Below are 13,456 nucleotides of genomic sequence, written 5' to 3'. Positions count from 1 at the left end.
CATCATCTCCACTGGCTTTGTTTGTAGTGATGCTTCCTAAGGCCCACTTACTTCACTTTCCAGGATGTCTGCCTCTAGGTGAGTGATGACACCATCGTAATTAACTGGGTCGTCAAGATCTTTTTTGTACAGTTCTTCTGTGTATTCTTGCCATCTCTCCTTAATATCTTCTGCTTCTGTCAGGTCCATACCATTTCTATCCTTCCTTGAGCCCATCTTTGAATGATATGTTCCCTTGGAATCTCTAATTTTCTTGGAGAAATTTCTGGTCTTTTCCATTCTATTGTTTTCCTCTATTTCTTTGCATTGGTCGCTGAGAGAGGCTTACTTATCTCTCCTTGCTATTCTTTGGAACTCTACATTCAAGTGGTTATATCTGTCCTTTTCTCCTTTGCTTTTCACTTCTCTTCACAGTTATTTGAAAGGCCTCCTGAGACAGCCATTTTTCTTTTTTGCATTTCTTTTTCCTGGGGATGGTCTTGATCCCCGTCTCCTGTACAATGTCACAAACCTCTGTCCATAGTTCATCAGGCACTCTGTCTATCAGATCTAGTCCCTTAAATCTATTTCTATTTCTTCCACTGTATAATCATAAGAGATTTGATTTAGGTCATACCTGAATGGTCTAGTGGTTTTCCCCACTTTATTCAATTTAAGTCTGAATTTGGCAATAAGGAGTTCATGATCTGAGCCACAGTCATCTCCCGGTCTTGTTTTTGCTGACTGTATAGAGCTTCTCCATCTTTGGCTGCAAAGAATATAATCAGTCTGATTTCGGTGTCGACCATCTGGTGATGTCCATGTGTAGAGTCTTCTCTTGTGTTGTGTGGATCACAATAAACTGCAGAAAATTCTGAAAGAGATGGGAATACCAGACCACCTGACCTGCGTCTTGAGAAACCTGTATGCAGGTCAGGAAGCAACAGTTCAAACTGGACATGGAACAACAGATTGGTTCCAAATAGGAAAAAGAGTAAGTCAAGGCTGTATATTGTCACCCTGCTTATTTAACTTATATGCAGAGTACATCATGAGAAACGCTGGGCTGTATGAAGCACAAACTGTAATCAAGATTGCTGGGAGAAATATCAATAACCTCAGATATACAGATGACACTGCCCTTATAGGAGAAAGTAAAGAAGAAGTAAAGAGCCTCTTGATGAAAGTGAAAGAGGAGAGTGAAAAAGTTGGCTTAAAGCTCAACATTCAGAAACCGTAAGAACATGGCATCTGGTCCCATCACTTCATGGCAAATAGATGGGGAAACAGTTTGAAACTTTATTTTTTTGGGCTCCAAAATCGCTGCTGATGGTGATTGCAGCCATGAAATTAAAAAACGCTTACTCCTTGGAAGGAAAGTTATGACCAACCTAGACAGCATACTAAAAAGCAGAGACATTCCTTTGCTGACAATGGTTCGTCTAGTCAAGGCTATCGTTTTTCCAGTAGTCGTGTATGGATATGAGAGTTGGACTATAAAGAAAGCTGAGCGCCGAAGAATTGATGGTTGTGAACTGTGGTGTTGGAGAAGACTCTTGAGAGTCCCTTGGACTGCAAGGAGATCCAACCAGTTAGTTCTAAAGGAAATCAGTCCTGAATATTCATTGAAAGGACTGATAATGAAGCTGAAACTCCCAATACTTTGGCCACCTGATGTGAAGAGCTGACTCATTTGAAAAGACCCTTATGCTGGGAAAGATTGAGGGCAGGAGGAGAAGGGGACGACAAGAGTATGAGATGGTTGGATGGCATCACCCACTCAATGGACATGAGTCTGGGTAGGCTCCGGGAGTTGGTGTTGGACAGGGAGGCCTGGCATGCTGCAGCTCATGGGATCGCAAAGAGTTGGACAAGACTAAGTGACTGAACTGAACTGAATAGAATTTCTTCATCTTTGGCTACAAAGAATATAGTCAGTCTGATTTCGGTATTGACCATCTAGTGATGTCCATGTGTAGAGTCTTTTCTTGTGTTGTTGCAAGAGGGTGTTTGTTGACAAAAGAGCATTCTCGGCAAAACTCTGTTAGCCCTTGACCTGCTTTGTTTTGTACTCCAAGGCCAAATTTGCCTGTTACTCCAGGTATCTCTTGACTTCCTACTTTTGCATTCCAGTCCCCATAATGAAGAGGACATCTTTTTTGAGTGTTAGTTCTAGAAGGTCTTGAAGGTCTTCGTAGAACCGTCAACTTCAGCTTTTTCAGCATTACTGGTCAGGTCATAGACTTGTATTACTGTGATATTGGATGGTTTGCCTCAGAAACGAACAGAGATCATTCTGTCGTTTTTGAGATGGCATCCAAGTATTGCATTTCAGACTCTTTTGTTGGCTCTGATGGCTACTCCATATCTTGTAAGGGATTCTTGCCCACAGTAGTAGATGTAATGGTCATCTGAGTTAAATTTGCCCACTCTTTTCCATTTATTTCACTGATTCCTAAAATGTCGATGTTCACTCATGCCATCTCCTGTTTGATCACTTCCAATTTGCCTTGATTCATGGACCTAACATTCCAGGTTCCTGTGCAATATTGATCTTTACAGCATCAGACTTTACTTCTATTCCCATCATATCCCCAACTGGGTGGTGTGTTTGTTTTGGGTCTGTCTCTGCATTCTTTCTGTAGTTATTTCTCCATTCTTCTCTGGTAGCATATTGGGCACCTGCCGACCTAGGGAATTCATCTTTCAGTGTCATACCTTTTTGCCTTTTCATTTTGTTCATAGGCTTCTCAAAGCAAGAACACTGAAATGGTTTGCTATCCCCTTCTCCAGTGGACCACGTTTCGTCAGAACTCTCTGCAATGACCCGTCCATCTTGGGTGGCCCTACACAGCATGGCTCATAGTTTCATGGAGCTAGACTATGCTGTGGTCCATGTGATCAGTCTGGTCAGTTTTCTGTGATTATGGTTTTCATTCTGTCTGCCCTCTGATAGATAGGGATAAGAGGCCTATGGAAGCTTCCTGATGGGAGAGACTGACTCAGGGGAAACTGGGTCTTATTCTGATGGGTGGGGCCACGCTCAGTAAATCTTTAGTCCAGTTTTCTGTTAGTGGTCCTGGCTCTATTCCCTCCCTGTTGCTTGACCTGAGGCCAATCTGTGGTGGAGGTAATGAAGATAATGGTGACCTCCTTCAAAAGGTCCAGTGCACACACTGCTGCACTCATTGCCCCTGACCCTGCATCAGGCCACTGTGGAACCTAGCCTCTGCTGGAGACTCCTGGACAGTGATGGACAATTCTGGGTCAATGACTTGTGAGGTCACTGCTCCTTTCTCCTGCTTCCTGGTGCCCAGAAGGTTTTATTTGTGCCATCGAAAAGTCTGTTTCCCTAGTCCTGTGTAAGTTCTGGCGGCTCTATGGTGGGGTTAATGGTGACCTTCACCAAGAAGGTTTATGCCATACCCAGGTCTGCTGCACCCAGAGCCCCTGCTGCAGGCCATTGCTGACCCGTACTTCCAGAGGAGACACTCAGATACAGTTCTGGGTCAGTCCCTGTGGGTTGGACGTACATTTTGTGCCCTTTGCCGGTCTGAGTAGCTCAGGCCACCAGGTGCTCATTGAGCACGCTGTCCCAAGTGGGCTGTGTGTCTTAATCACCTCCGTGGTCCTAGCCGCTCAGTCTCTAGGTGTGTAGCCAGAGTGCCATCTCGGGTGTGCAGTGTGTCTCTTCTGGAGAGCTGGTGTCACCCTCGGCCCTCCTGGCAGATGTCAGCCATCCGGGGTCTCAGGAAGTCACGTTAGCAGCTGGGAGCCTCCTCACAGTTTGGTGGAAGATGTCTCTGGGGCTGAGATTGTAGCAGCCCCTTGCCTTCCAGCTCTGGCTGTAACAAGCCTACCTCTGCCTCCGGGCGTTCTCCTTTGGTATTCCCTCAGTCCTTTGTTCTGCGAGCAGGCCCGGCTATGCGTTAGGTTGTTAGGTTAGAGCCTTTCTCGGGAAAGTTCTCATTTCCACATTTGTGGTTAGGCGTGTATTCTGTCGGTTTATTTTTTTTTTTTCTCTCGGTTATGTTGCCTTCTGAGATTCCAAAAGTCCCCACACACCTGTCTGTGAGAGGGTTTCCTACTGTGTGGAAACGTCTCCGCCTTCAGGACTCCCTCCCCAGGACAGGTCTCCGTCCCTAACTCTTTTGTCTTTCTTTTTGTCTTTTGTCCTATCTCCTTTCAAAGAGAATAGGCTGCCTTTCTGGGTGCCTGGTGTCCTCTGCCAGCGTTTAGATGTTGTTTTGTGGAAGTTGCTCAGCATTCAAATGATCTTGTGATGAATTTGTGGGGGAGAAAGTGGTCTCCCTGTCCTAGTCCTCCACCGTCTTGAAGTATCTCTTTTTAGTTTTAATTAATTTTATTAATTGAGATCTTTAGTGTAATGGTTTATTTTATGTATCAACTTTGCCAAACCATGTTGTCTAGATATTTGTTAGATTAAATATTATTCTGGATGTTTCTATGAACGTGAATTTTGAATGAAATTCACACGTAAACCCATGGACTTTGAGTAAAGCAAATTACACTTCATAATGTGGGTGGGCCTCATCCAGTCACTTGAAGAGCCTGACTAGAGAAAAGACTCACTTTCTTCCAGCAAGAAGAAATTTTCCCTCCAGATTGCCTTTGGACTCAAAACTGTAACATCAGCTGTTCCTTGGTCCCCACCCTGCTTGGTTTCTCTGCAGTTTTTGGAGTTGAACTTCCACCATTGTGGAAGCCAATTCCTTAAAATAAGTCAGTCTCCCCCTGCCACCAACACACGTGTACCCACTGCCCCCCCCACTCCTGTTTTGTTTTTGTGGAGAATTTTCAGTAATACATTTAGATTGTTGTTGTTCAGTCACTAAGTCATGTCTGACTTTGCGACCCCATGGACTGTAGCACACCAGGCTCTTCTGTCCTCTGCTATCTCCTGGACTTTGCTTAAATTCATGTCCGTTGAGTTGGTGATGCTATTTAACCATCTCATTCTCTGTTGCCCCCTTCTCCTCTTGCCCTCTATCTTTCCCAGCATCAGATTCTTTTCCAGTGCATCAGCCCTTCCCATCACATGGCCAAAGTATTGGAGCTTCAGCTTCAGCAAAAGTTCTTCCAGTGAATATTCAGGTTAATTTCCTTTAGGATTGACTGGTTTGATCTCCTTGCTGACTAAAGAACTAAGAGTCTTCTCCAGCTCCACAATTCAAAAACATCAATTCTTCCCTGCTCAGCCTTCTTTATGGTCCAACTCTCACATCAGTACACAACTAATGGAAAAACCATAGCTTTGACTGTATGGACCCTGTCGGCCAAGTGCTATCTCTGCTTTTTAATACACTGTCTAGGTTTGTCATAACTTTCCTTCCAGGGAGCAAGCATCTTTGAATTTCATGGCTGCAGTCATCATCTGCAGTGATTTTGGAGCCCAAGAAAATAAAGTCTCACTGTTTCCATTTTCCCCCTATCTATTTGCCATGAAGTGGTGTGACCAGATGTCACGATCTTGGTTGTTTGAATGTTGAGTTTTAAGCCAGCTTTTTCCACTCTGCTCTTTTACCTTCAAGAGGCTCTTTAGTTCCTCTTCACTTTCAGCCATTCGAGTGGTATCATCTACATATCAGGGTTGTTGATATTTCTCCTGGTGTTTTCATTTATGGCTGCAAAGAACATAATTGGATTTCGATGTTGACCATCTGGTGATGTCCATATGTAGAGTCATCTCTTAGGTTGTTGGAATAGGGTGTTTGCTATGATCAGTGTGTTCTCTTGACAAAACTGTTAGCCTTTGCCCTGCTTCATTTTATCCTCCAAGGCTAACCTTGCCTGTTATTCTGGGTATCTCTTGACTTCCTGCTTTTGCATTCCTATCCCCTATGATGAAATGGACATCTTTTTTTGGTATTAGTTTTAGAAGGTGTTGTGGGTTTTCATAAGACTGCTCAACTTTGCCTTCTTCGGTATCAGTGGTTGGGGAGTAGACTTGCATTACTGTCATGTTGGATGGTTTGCCTTGGAAACGAACCAAGATCATTCTGTCATTTTTGAGATTGCACCCAAAGACTGCATTTTGGACTCTTTTTGTTAACTATGAGGGCTATTCCATTTCTTCTAAGGGATTCTTGCCCACAGTATTAGATATAATGGTCATCTCAGTTAAGTTTTCCCATTCCTGTCCAGTTTAGTTCACTGATTCCTAAGGTGTTAATGTTCAATCTTTCCATCTCCTGCTTAACCACTTCCAATTTGCCTTGATTCATGGGCCTAACATTCCAAGTTCCTATGCAGTATTGTTCTTAACAGCATCAGACTTGCACCTCTAGGCACCTCCACAGATGAACATTGTTTCCACTTAGGCCCCGCTGTTTCATTCTTTCTGGAGCTATTAGTAATTGCCATCTGCTCTTCCCCAGTAGCATATTGGACATCTTCCAACCTGGGGGGTCATCTTTCGTAGTATATTGGACTTCTTCTTACCTGGGGGGGCTCATCTTTTGGCGTCGTATCTTTTTGCCTTTTCATATTCTCCGTGGAGTTCTCCAGGCAAGAATACTGGAGTGGGTTGCCATTTCTTCCTCCAGTGGACCGTGTTTTGTCATAACCCTTCACTATGACCTGTCTGTCTTGGGTGACCTGGCATGGTTTTGGTCATAGATTCATTGTGTTATGCAAGTCCCTTCGCAACGACAAGGCTGTGATCCATGAAGGGGAGTGTTCTTAGATACCTATAGTTTTTTTTTTTTTTTTTTTTAATTACAGTCTTTTTTTTTTAATTGAGAAGCCTGTATTAGTGAACAAGCTTTCTTCAAGGTAGTGATTAAAGTGAAAACAAAACACAGTTGAACTTTTGTTGAGCAGTAGAATGCAGCAGTCTCTGATGGTGGCCCTGGGCTGTTTTAGGAGTGCTGCTCCAGCTGTGGCCCCTGCCCTTGTGGGGAGACCTGCACAGAGGGGTTGCCTGTACCTCTAGCCTGCTGCTTACCCTGGACCTCAGCTCCTCTTTCTGTAGGTCCTACACTTAGCACCTTCTGACAGTGCTTTGAGAGGAAATCTCATCGGGTGGTTGTAAGAAATCTTCTTACTGTACTAGAACAGGAGAGTGTTAAAGTCTTCTAGTCCGCGTTTCATCTCCTGAAATCTGCTCTTACCCTTCAGGATGTTACCCTGGAACCTTAGGAAGGTCAGCTCCCCCACTCCTCTCTCCCCATCTTTCCATAATCTGTGGTGTGTGTGTGTTCCATAACAGTTTATGTTCTGTTTGTTTGCTGTCTGTAAACTTTGAGTCCTGTATTAATGGAAAGAAGAGATGACATACTTAACCTGTTGTCTCAGAGCTGGTTGTGGAGCTCTTCTTGGTTGTTTTTGTATTCTCAAGTGACTTCCTCCTGATTTTGCTATTGTAAATGTTCTTGTTTATGCTCCTGAAAGTAAAACTTGAGTTGTGTTTAGTGATGCTTTTTGTCTGCTTCCTAGTGATGAAAGATTATATTGCTGATGTTATATGAGCATTTTGTGTTCTTTTTTGTTTGTAATATTTATAATGAGGTTTGCATCAGAGGTTGGCGGACTTTCTCTACAGGGCCAGGGGACCCACTTTTGGGACCCTGCAGTTGTGCCAACGCAGCCATACACAAAAACTAAGTAAACATTGAAATGTAAAGTTTTTGTAACGTTTTCATTAGAAAATATTCTTTTGATTAGTTTTCAACCATGTAAGAATGTGAAATCTTTTCTTAGCTTTCAGACCATACATTAAGCCAGCTTCAGGCTGGAGTTTGCCCCCAGCCTTGTAGGCAGACCTTATGGGTGAGTAGGGCCTAGCAGTTACAGCCTATGCTGCATTCTAGCCCAAGCTGTTTGCCTGAACTATACTGTGAGGTGCACTGTCTTCTGCATCTGTGAATAGGAGACAGAAGCCTGCCTGCTGTAAAAATTGTTTTGTAAGGATTAAAAAGAATAATGCTCTGCTGTATGGCCAGGTACTTTGTATTGTACACTTCAGCTTATTTTCACTTTCCTTGTGCTGTTTCATTTTTGTCCCCCTTCTTAAGTCTTGCCTTTTTGAAATATGGTCTGTCTTGGTGAATATTCAATGTGTACTTTAAAAAGAAGGCATGTTCTACTCTTGTTGGATGGCTTGTTCTATAAAATGTTGATCACATCTGTTTGGTTTATGCTTATGATTTTCAATTCCTTATCAGTGCTGGGTTTCTGCTTGTTTTGTTACTGACAGGGTAGTATGGGTGTCTCTAACATAATTGTGGATTTGTCCATTTTTCCTTTTAGTTCTTGTTTTGTATGTTTTGGGGCTTTATTTTGACTTCATACACATGTAAGGTTGTTATGTTTTCTCTGGTGAATTTACTGCTTTATTATTATGTTATATTCCTCTTTATCTCCAGTAATTTTTTTTTCTCTGGCATCCATTTTATGTGATACTATAATAGTCATTTCAACTTTCTTTTGATCAGTATTGTTTGGTATATATATATTTCCATTCATTTACTTTTAATCTCCTTATATTTTTATATTCTAAGTGAATTTTGTAGAGATTGCGTGTGGTTGAGTCAATTTTAGAAAATGCGTTCTGACAGTCCATCTTCTGTGCTCAGATCATTTATAGTCTAATTCATGATATGTTTAGATGTTAAGACTTATCTTACTATTTGTTTTGTTTCTGCTCTGTTTTCTGTTTCTGTTTCTCTTACCTGCCTTTCTTGGATATTGGAACATTGTTTTTAAGTTGTTGCTACTGTTCAGTTGCTGGTATCTGACTCTTTGCAACCCCATAGACTGCAGCACACCAGGGTTCCCTGTCCTTCACCACCTCCCGGAGCTTGCTCAAACTCATATCCATTGAGTCAGTGATACCATCCAACCATCTCTTCCTCTGTTGTCCCCTTCTCCCTTCAATCTTTCCCAGCATTAGGGTCTTTTCTAATGAGTCAGCTCTTTGTGTCAGGTGGCCAAAGTATTGGAGTTTCAGCATTAGTATCAGTCCTTTCAATGCCTGTTCAGGGTTGATTTCCTTTAGGATTGACTGGTTTGATCTCCTTGCAGTCGAGGGGACTCTCTCTTCTCCAACATGACAATTCAAAAGCATCAATTCTTAGGCTCTCAGCCTTCTTTATGGTCCAACTTTCATGTCCGTATATGACTACTGGAAACACAATAGCTTTGACTGTATGGACTTTTTGGCAAAGTAATGTCTGTGCTGTTTAATATGCTGTATAGGTTTGTCATAGCTTTTCTTCCAAGGAAGAAGCATCTTTAATTTCATGGCTGCAGTCACCATCAGCAGTGATTTTGGAGCCCAAGAAAATAGTCTGTCACTGTTTCCATTTTTTTCCCCATCTATTTGCCGTGAAGTGATGAGACTGGATGCCATGATCTTAGTTGTTTGAATGTTGAATTTTAAGTCAGCTTTTTCACTCTTTCACCTCATCAAGTGGCTCGTTAGTTATATTACAAAAATAATCTGTGTTTTGTTGGATTTTTTTTTTTTCCTTTTTCTTTTGGGCCACGTTGTGTGGCTTGCAGGATCTCATTCCCCGATCAGGGACTGAACCCAAACCCTTGACAGTGAGAGTGCAGAGTCCCAACCACTGGACTTCCAGGGAATTCCCTTGATATTTCTGTAAATGAAAGAGGTACCATTAACCATAGCTATGGCATGACATTGAGAGAATGGGACATAAGTAGTTTACTGTGACAAGGGCTTTTTCTTTGGCCTCGGGGCAGAACGTTGAGTTAATTATACTTGTCAGTTCCTGACACACCATTTCCAAATACATATTCTTAAGTGTTTTTCTGTCTATTGCATTTGTTTTTATGTTTTTATTTTAAATACACTAGTATTTAAAACATACTAGAGTAACTGATGTACAATGTTCACACATTATAAGTTATGTCTGGGGTGCATTAGATTGCTGTGAGTCTTTGTCTGTATGTCCTCCCAATCACAGGCCTGTGTGAGAGCTCTGTGGGCATAGTGCCTGGAGGCGACTGCTGGACCTTCCATGTACTAGATTGCTCTCCTGGCGGGCTGTGGGCTCGACTCTCCCATAGCTGTGTCTGAAGATTTGTGCCTCCAGCTCCACATTTCTCCTGACACTTGGCATTACTTGTTGAACTCATCTTCGAGGGCTTATTCCCCGGCATCCGTTATTCTAGGCCCTTGGGATACAGAGAGCAAAACCAGATGGAAAAAGAATAAAAGGTCCTGCCTTGGAGCTTTTATTTTAGCTTTCTAACAGTTGTGAGTTTGGTGAGTGTAAAGTCATATTTCATTGTTGTAATTTATATTTTTTCTAAGTATGAATTTAGTGTCTTTTCATAGCATTAGATTTTGGGGATTGCTTCTGTTGGACATCTGATATTTTTCATATAGAATGTCGGAGTTTCTTTTATCCCTTGTTGGTTTTAGATACTCTTTACTATTTGTGATAGTACTACTTTTTTACAGATTTATATGTAATAGTGGATGCTAACTAACAACACAGGTTTGAACTATACAGGTCCACATATGAGCAGATTTTTTTTTCAGTAGTAAGTACTATGGTACTGCATGATCGGTGGTTTGAATTGCTGGATATGGAAGAACTGGATTTTTGACTGCACATGTTGTTCAAGGGTCCACTGTCTACTTCTAATTATTATTTAGAAAATAGTTTCTATTATTTAGAAAATAGTTCATTTAGTAGCAGTCTTCTAGGATAGGATACATTTTCACTTCAAGGTTAATATTAGTTCTCTCTTAACTTGCTAAGTAAGGCGTTTCATAACAGTTTTTCTTAGGCCAACTTGTCAGTGGCCTAAAGTTGTGGTACTCAGTTTACTTCTGTATTGCAGCGTTCCTGGATTATTATTTCAGTGGTATTGGCCCTGTGTAGCGTTGGTTCTCAGTTTGTGTGGGGTAGGGAAGTGTATAGAGTTGAAGATGATTTTTGAATCATATTCCCGTTCCATGTCCTCCCTTCCTGTGGACACACTGCAATTGGGAATCACTGGATAAAAACAATTAATGTTAATATCAAAGAGTAAGTTTTTTAGTTGAGAAATATAGTAGGAAATTGGTGGAATATCTTGGAAGACATACGTCAAAGAACAGTTTGAGTGATATTTTGATTTTTCAAATTAAAAGAGTCATTGGGCCATTCATTGCTTCTTAAATCACACTGTCTGTTATGTTGATGAGTCATGTAATTTTTTCTTCCCAATTGTCAAATGGTCAGCTAATTATGTGTGTTGCCAACTTAACTTTTCCATTTTTTGGGTGAAAATTTGCAAAGAGACTGGCAAGTGTTATGTTACATTTTAAAAACCAATTTATATACTTAAATTTATAAAACATTTTCCAGATGATGGTGTTGATGCTCAGCTTGGAACAAAGAAAGAAGATCTGAATGACAAAGAGAAAAAAGAAGAGGAAGAAACTCCTGCACCTGCATATAGAGCCAGGTCAATCCTAGAGAGCTGGGTATGGGGTAAGCAACCAGGTATGGTGATCTTCTAAACTTCTAGTTCTTTGAAATGAATGATTTGGCATTCATTTTCTAATAGAGTAGATGGACTTTATTTTTGTCATGGGATTTTTAAAAATTAAACTTAAATTTTTATATTTTAGTAGTGCGCTCAGTCACTTGGTTGTGTCTGACTCTTTGCCACTGTATGGACTGTAGCCCACCAGGCTCCTCTGTCCATGGGATTTTCCTGGCAAGAGTATTGGAGTGGGTTGCCATTTCCTCCTCCAGGTTTATATTCTGGTAGACTGTGCATAACATACATTTTACCATTTCAATCAGTTTTAAGTATACTGTTCAGTGACATTAAATACATTCACACTGTTGTATACTATCCATTTCCAGAGCCTCTTTATCTTCCCAAACTGAAACTTCCCTTTCTTGCCTTGGAAATCACTTTCTATTTTTAGGAGTTTGACTAGTCTAGTTACCTCATTTAAGATGGTTGCCATCCAACCATGTCATCCTCTGTCGTCCCCTTCTTCTGCTGCCCCCAATCCTTCCCAGCATCAGGGTGTTTTCCAGTGAATCAGCTATTTGCATCAGGGGGCCAAAGTATTGGAACTTCAGCTTCAGCCTCAGTCCTTGCAGTGCTCTGCCCATTGTTTAATTGAGTTGGTTTTTTTGTTTTAATGTTGAATGAGTTTTTGTACATTCATCCTTATTGGATATATAGTTTGTAAATATCATCTATTCAGTAGGCAGCTTTATCATTTTGTTGATAGTTTTCTTCACTGTGCAGAAGCTTTTTAGTTTGATGTAGTCCCATTAGTTTATTTTTGCTTTTGTTTCCCTTGCCTGAGGAAACATATCCAGAAAGATATTGCTAGGGCCAGTGTCAAAGAGCATATTGCCTAGTTCTTCTAGAAGTTTCATGGTTTCAGGTCTTTCATATAAGTCTTACAGTTTAAAATCAGGGAGCATGATACCTCTCGCTTTGTTCTATCTCAAAAATATTTTAACTATTTGAGGTTTTTTTTTTAGGGTTAGGGTTAGGCTTATCATATATCAGTTCAGTTCAGTCGCTCAGTCGTGTCCGACTCTTTGTGACCCCATGAATTGTAGCACGCCAGGCCTCCCTGTCCATCGCCAACTCCCGGAGTTTGCCCAAACTCATGTCCATTGAGTCAGTGACGCCATCCAGCCATCTCATCTTCTGTAGTCCCCTTCTCCTCCTGCCCCCAATCCTTCCCAGCATCAGGGTCTTTTCCAGTGAGTCAGCTCTTCGCATCAGGTGGCCAAAGTATTGGAGTTTCAGCTTCAACATCAGTCCTTCCAGTGAACACCCAGGACTGATCTTTTGGATGGACTGGTTGGGTCTCCTTGCAGTCCACAGGACTCTCAAGAGTCTTCTCCAACACCACAGTTCAAAAGCATCAATTCTTTGGCGCTCAGCTTTCTTCACAGTCCAACTCTCACATCCATGCATGACTACTGGAAAAACCATAGCCTTGACTAGAGGGACTTTTGTTGGCAAAGTCATGTCTCTGCTTTTTAATATGCTATCTAGGTTGGTCATAACTTTCTTTCCAAGGAGTAAGCGTCTTTTAATTTCATGGCTGCAATCACCATCTGCAGTGATTTTGGAGCCCAAAAAAATAAAGTCTGACACTGTTTCCACTGTTTCCCCATCTATTTGCCATGAAGTGATGGGAACCAGATGCCATGATCTTAGTTTTCTGAATGTTGAGCTTTAAGCCAACTTTTTCACTCTCCTCTTTCACTTTCATCAAGAGGCTTTTTAGTTCCTCTTCACTTTCTGCCATAAGGGTGGTGTCTTCTGCATATCTGAGGTTATTGATATTTCTCCTGGCAATCTTAATTCCAGCTTGTGCTTCTTCCAGCCCAGCGTTTCTCATGATGTACTCTGCATATAAGTTAAATAAGCAGGGTGACAATATACAGCCTTGATGTACTCTTTTTCCTATTTGGAACCAGTCTGTTGTCCCATGTCCAGTTCTAACTGTTGC

At 41.6% G+C, this 13,456-nt stretch overlaps 1 protein-coding gene across 2 annotated transcripts in view; it reads left to right on the top strand.

Moving 5' to 3' along the window:
• The window catches only part of HERC2 (HECT and RLD domain containing E3 ubiquitin protein ligase 2), a 249,136-nt gene that overhangs the window by 29,499 nt on the left and 206,181 nt on the right, over window positions 1-13,456 (top strand). For both annotated transcript variants that reach the window (XM_081583082.1, XM_081583083.1), the window contains one exon: window positions 11,325-11,462. In XM_081583082.1, coding sequence (XP_081439208.1) covers window positions 11,325-11,462 — 138 coding nt within the window. The remainder of the gene's footprint in view (window positions 1-11,324; window positions 11,463-13,456) is intronic.

The sequence above is a fragment of the Giraffa tippelskirchi genome, chromosome 3 (assembly GCF_054371585.1).
Source record: "Giraffa tippelskirchi isolate mGirTip1 chromosome 3, T2T-mGirTip1v1.2.pri, whole genome shotgun sequence".
Classification (NCBI taxonomy): Eukaryota; Metazoa; Chordata; class Mammalia; order Artiodactyla; family Giraffidae; genus Giraffa; species Giraffa tippelskirchi.
This window is presented reverse-complemented; position numbering and strand designations above follow the sequence as displayed.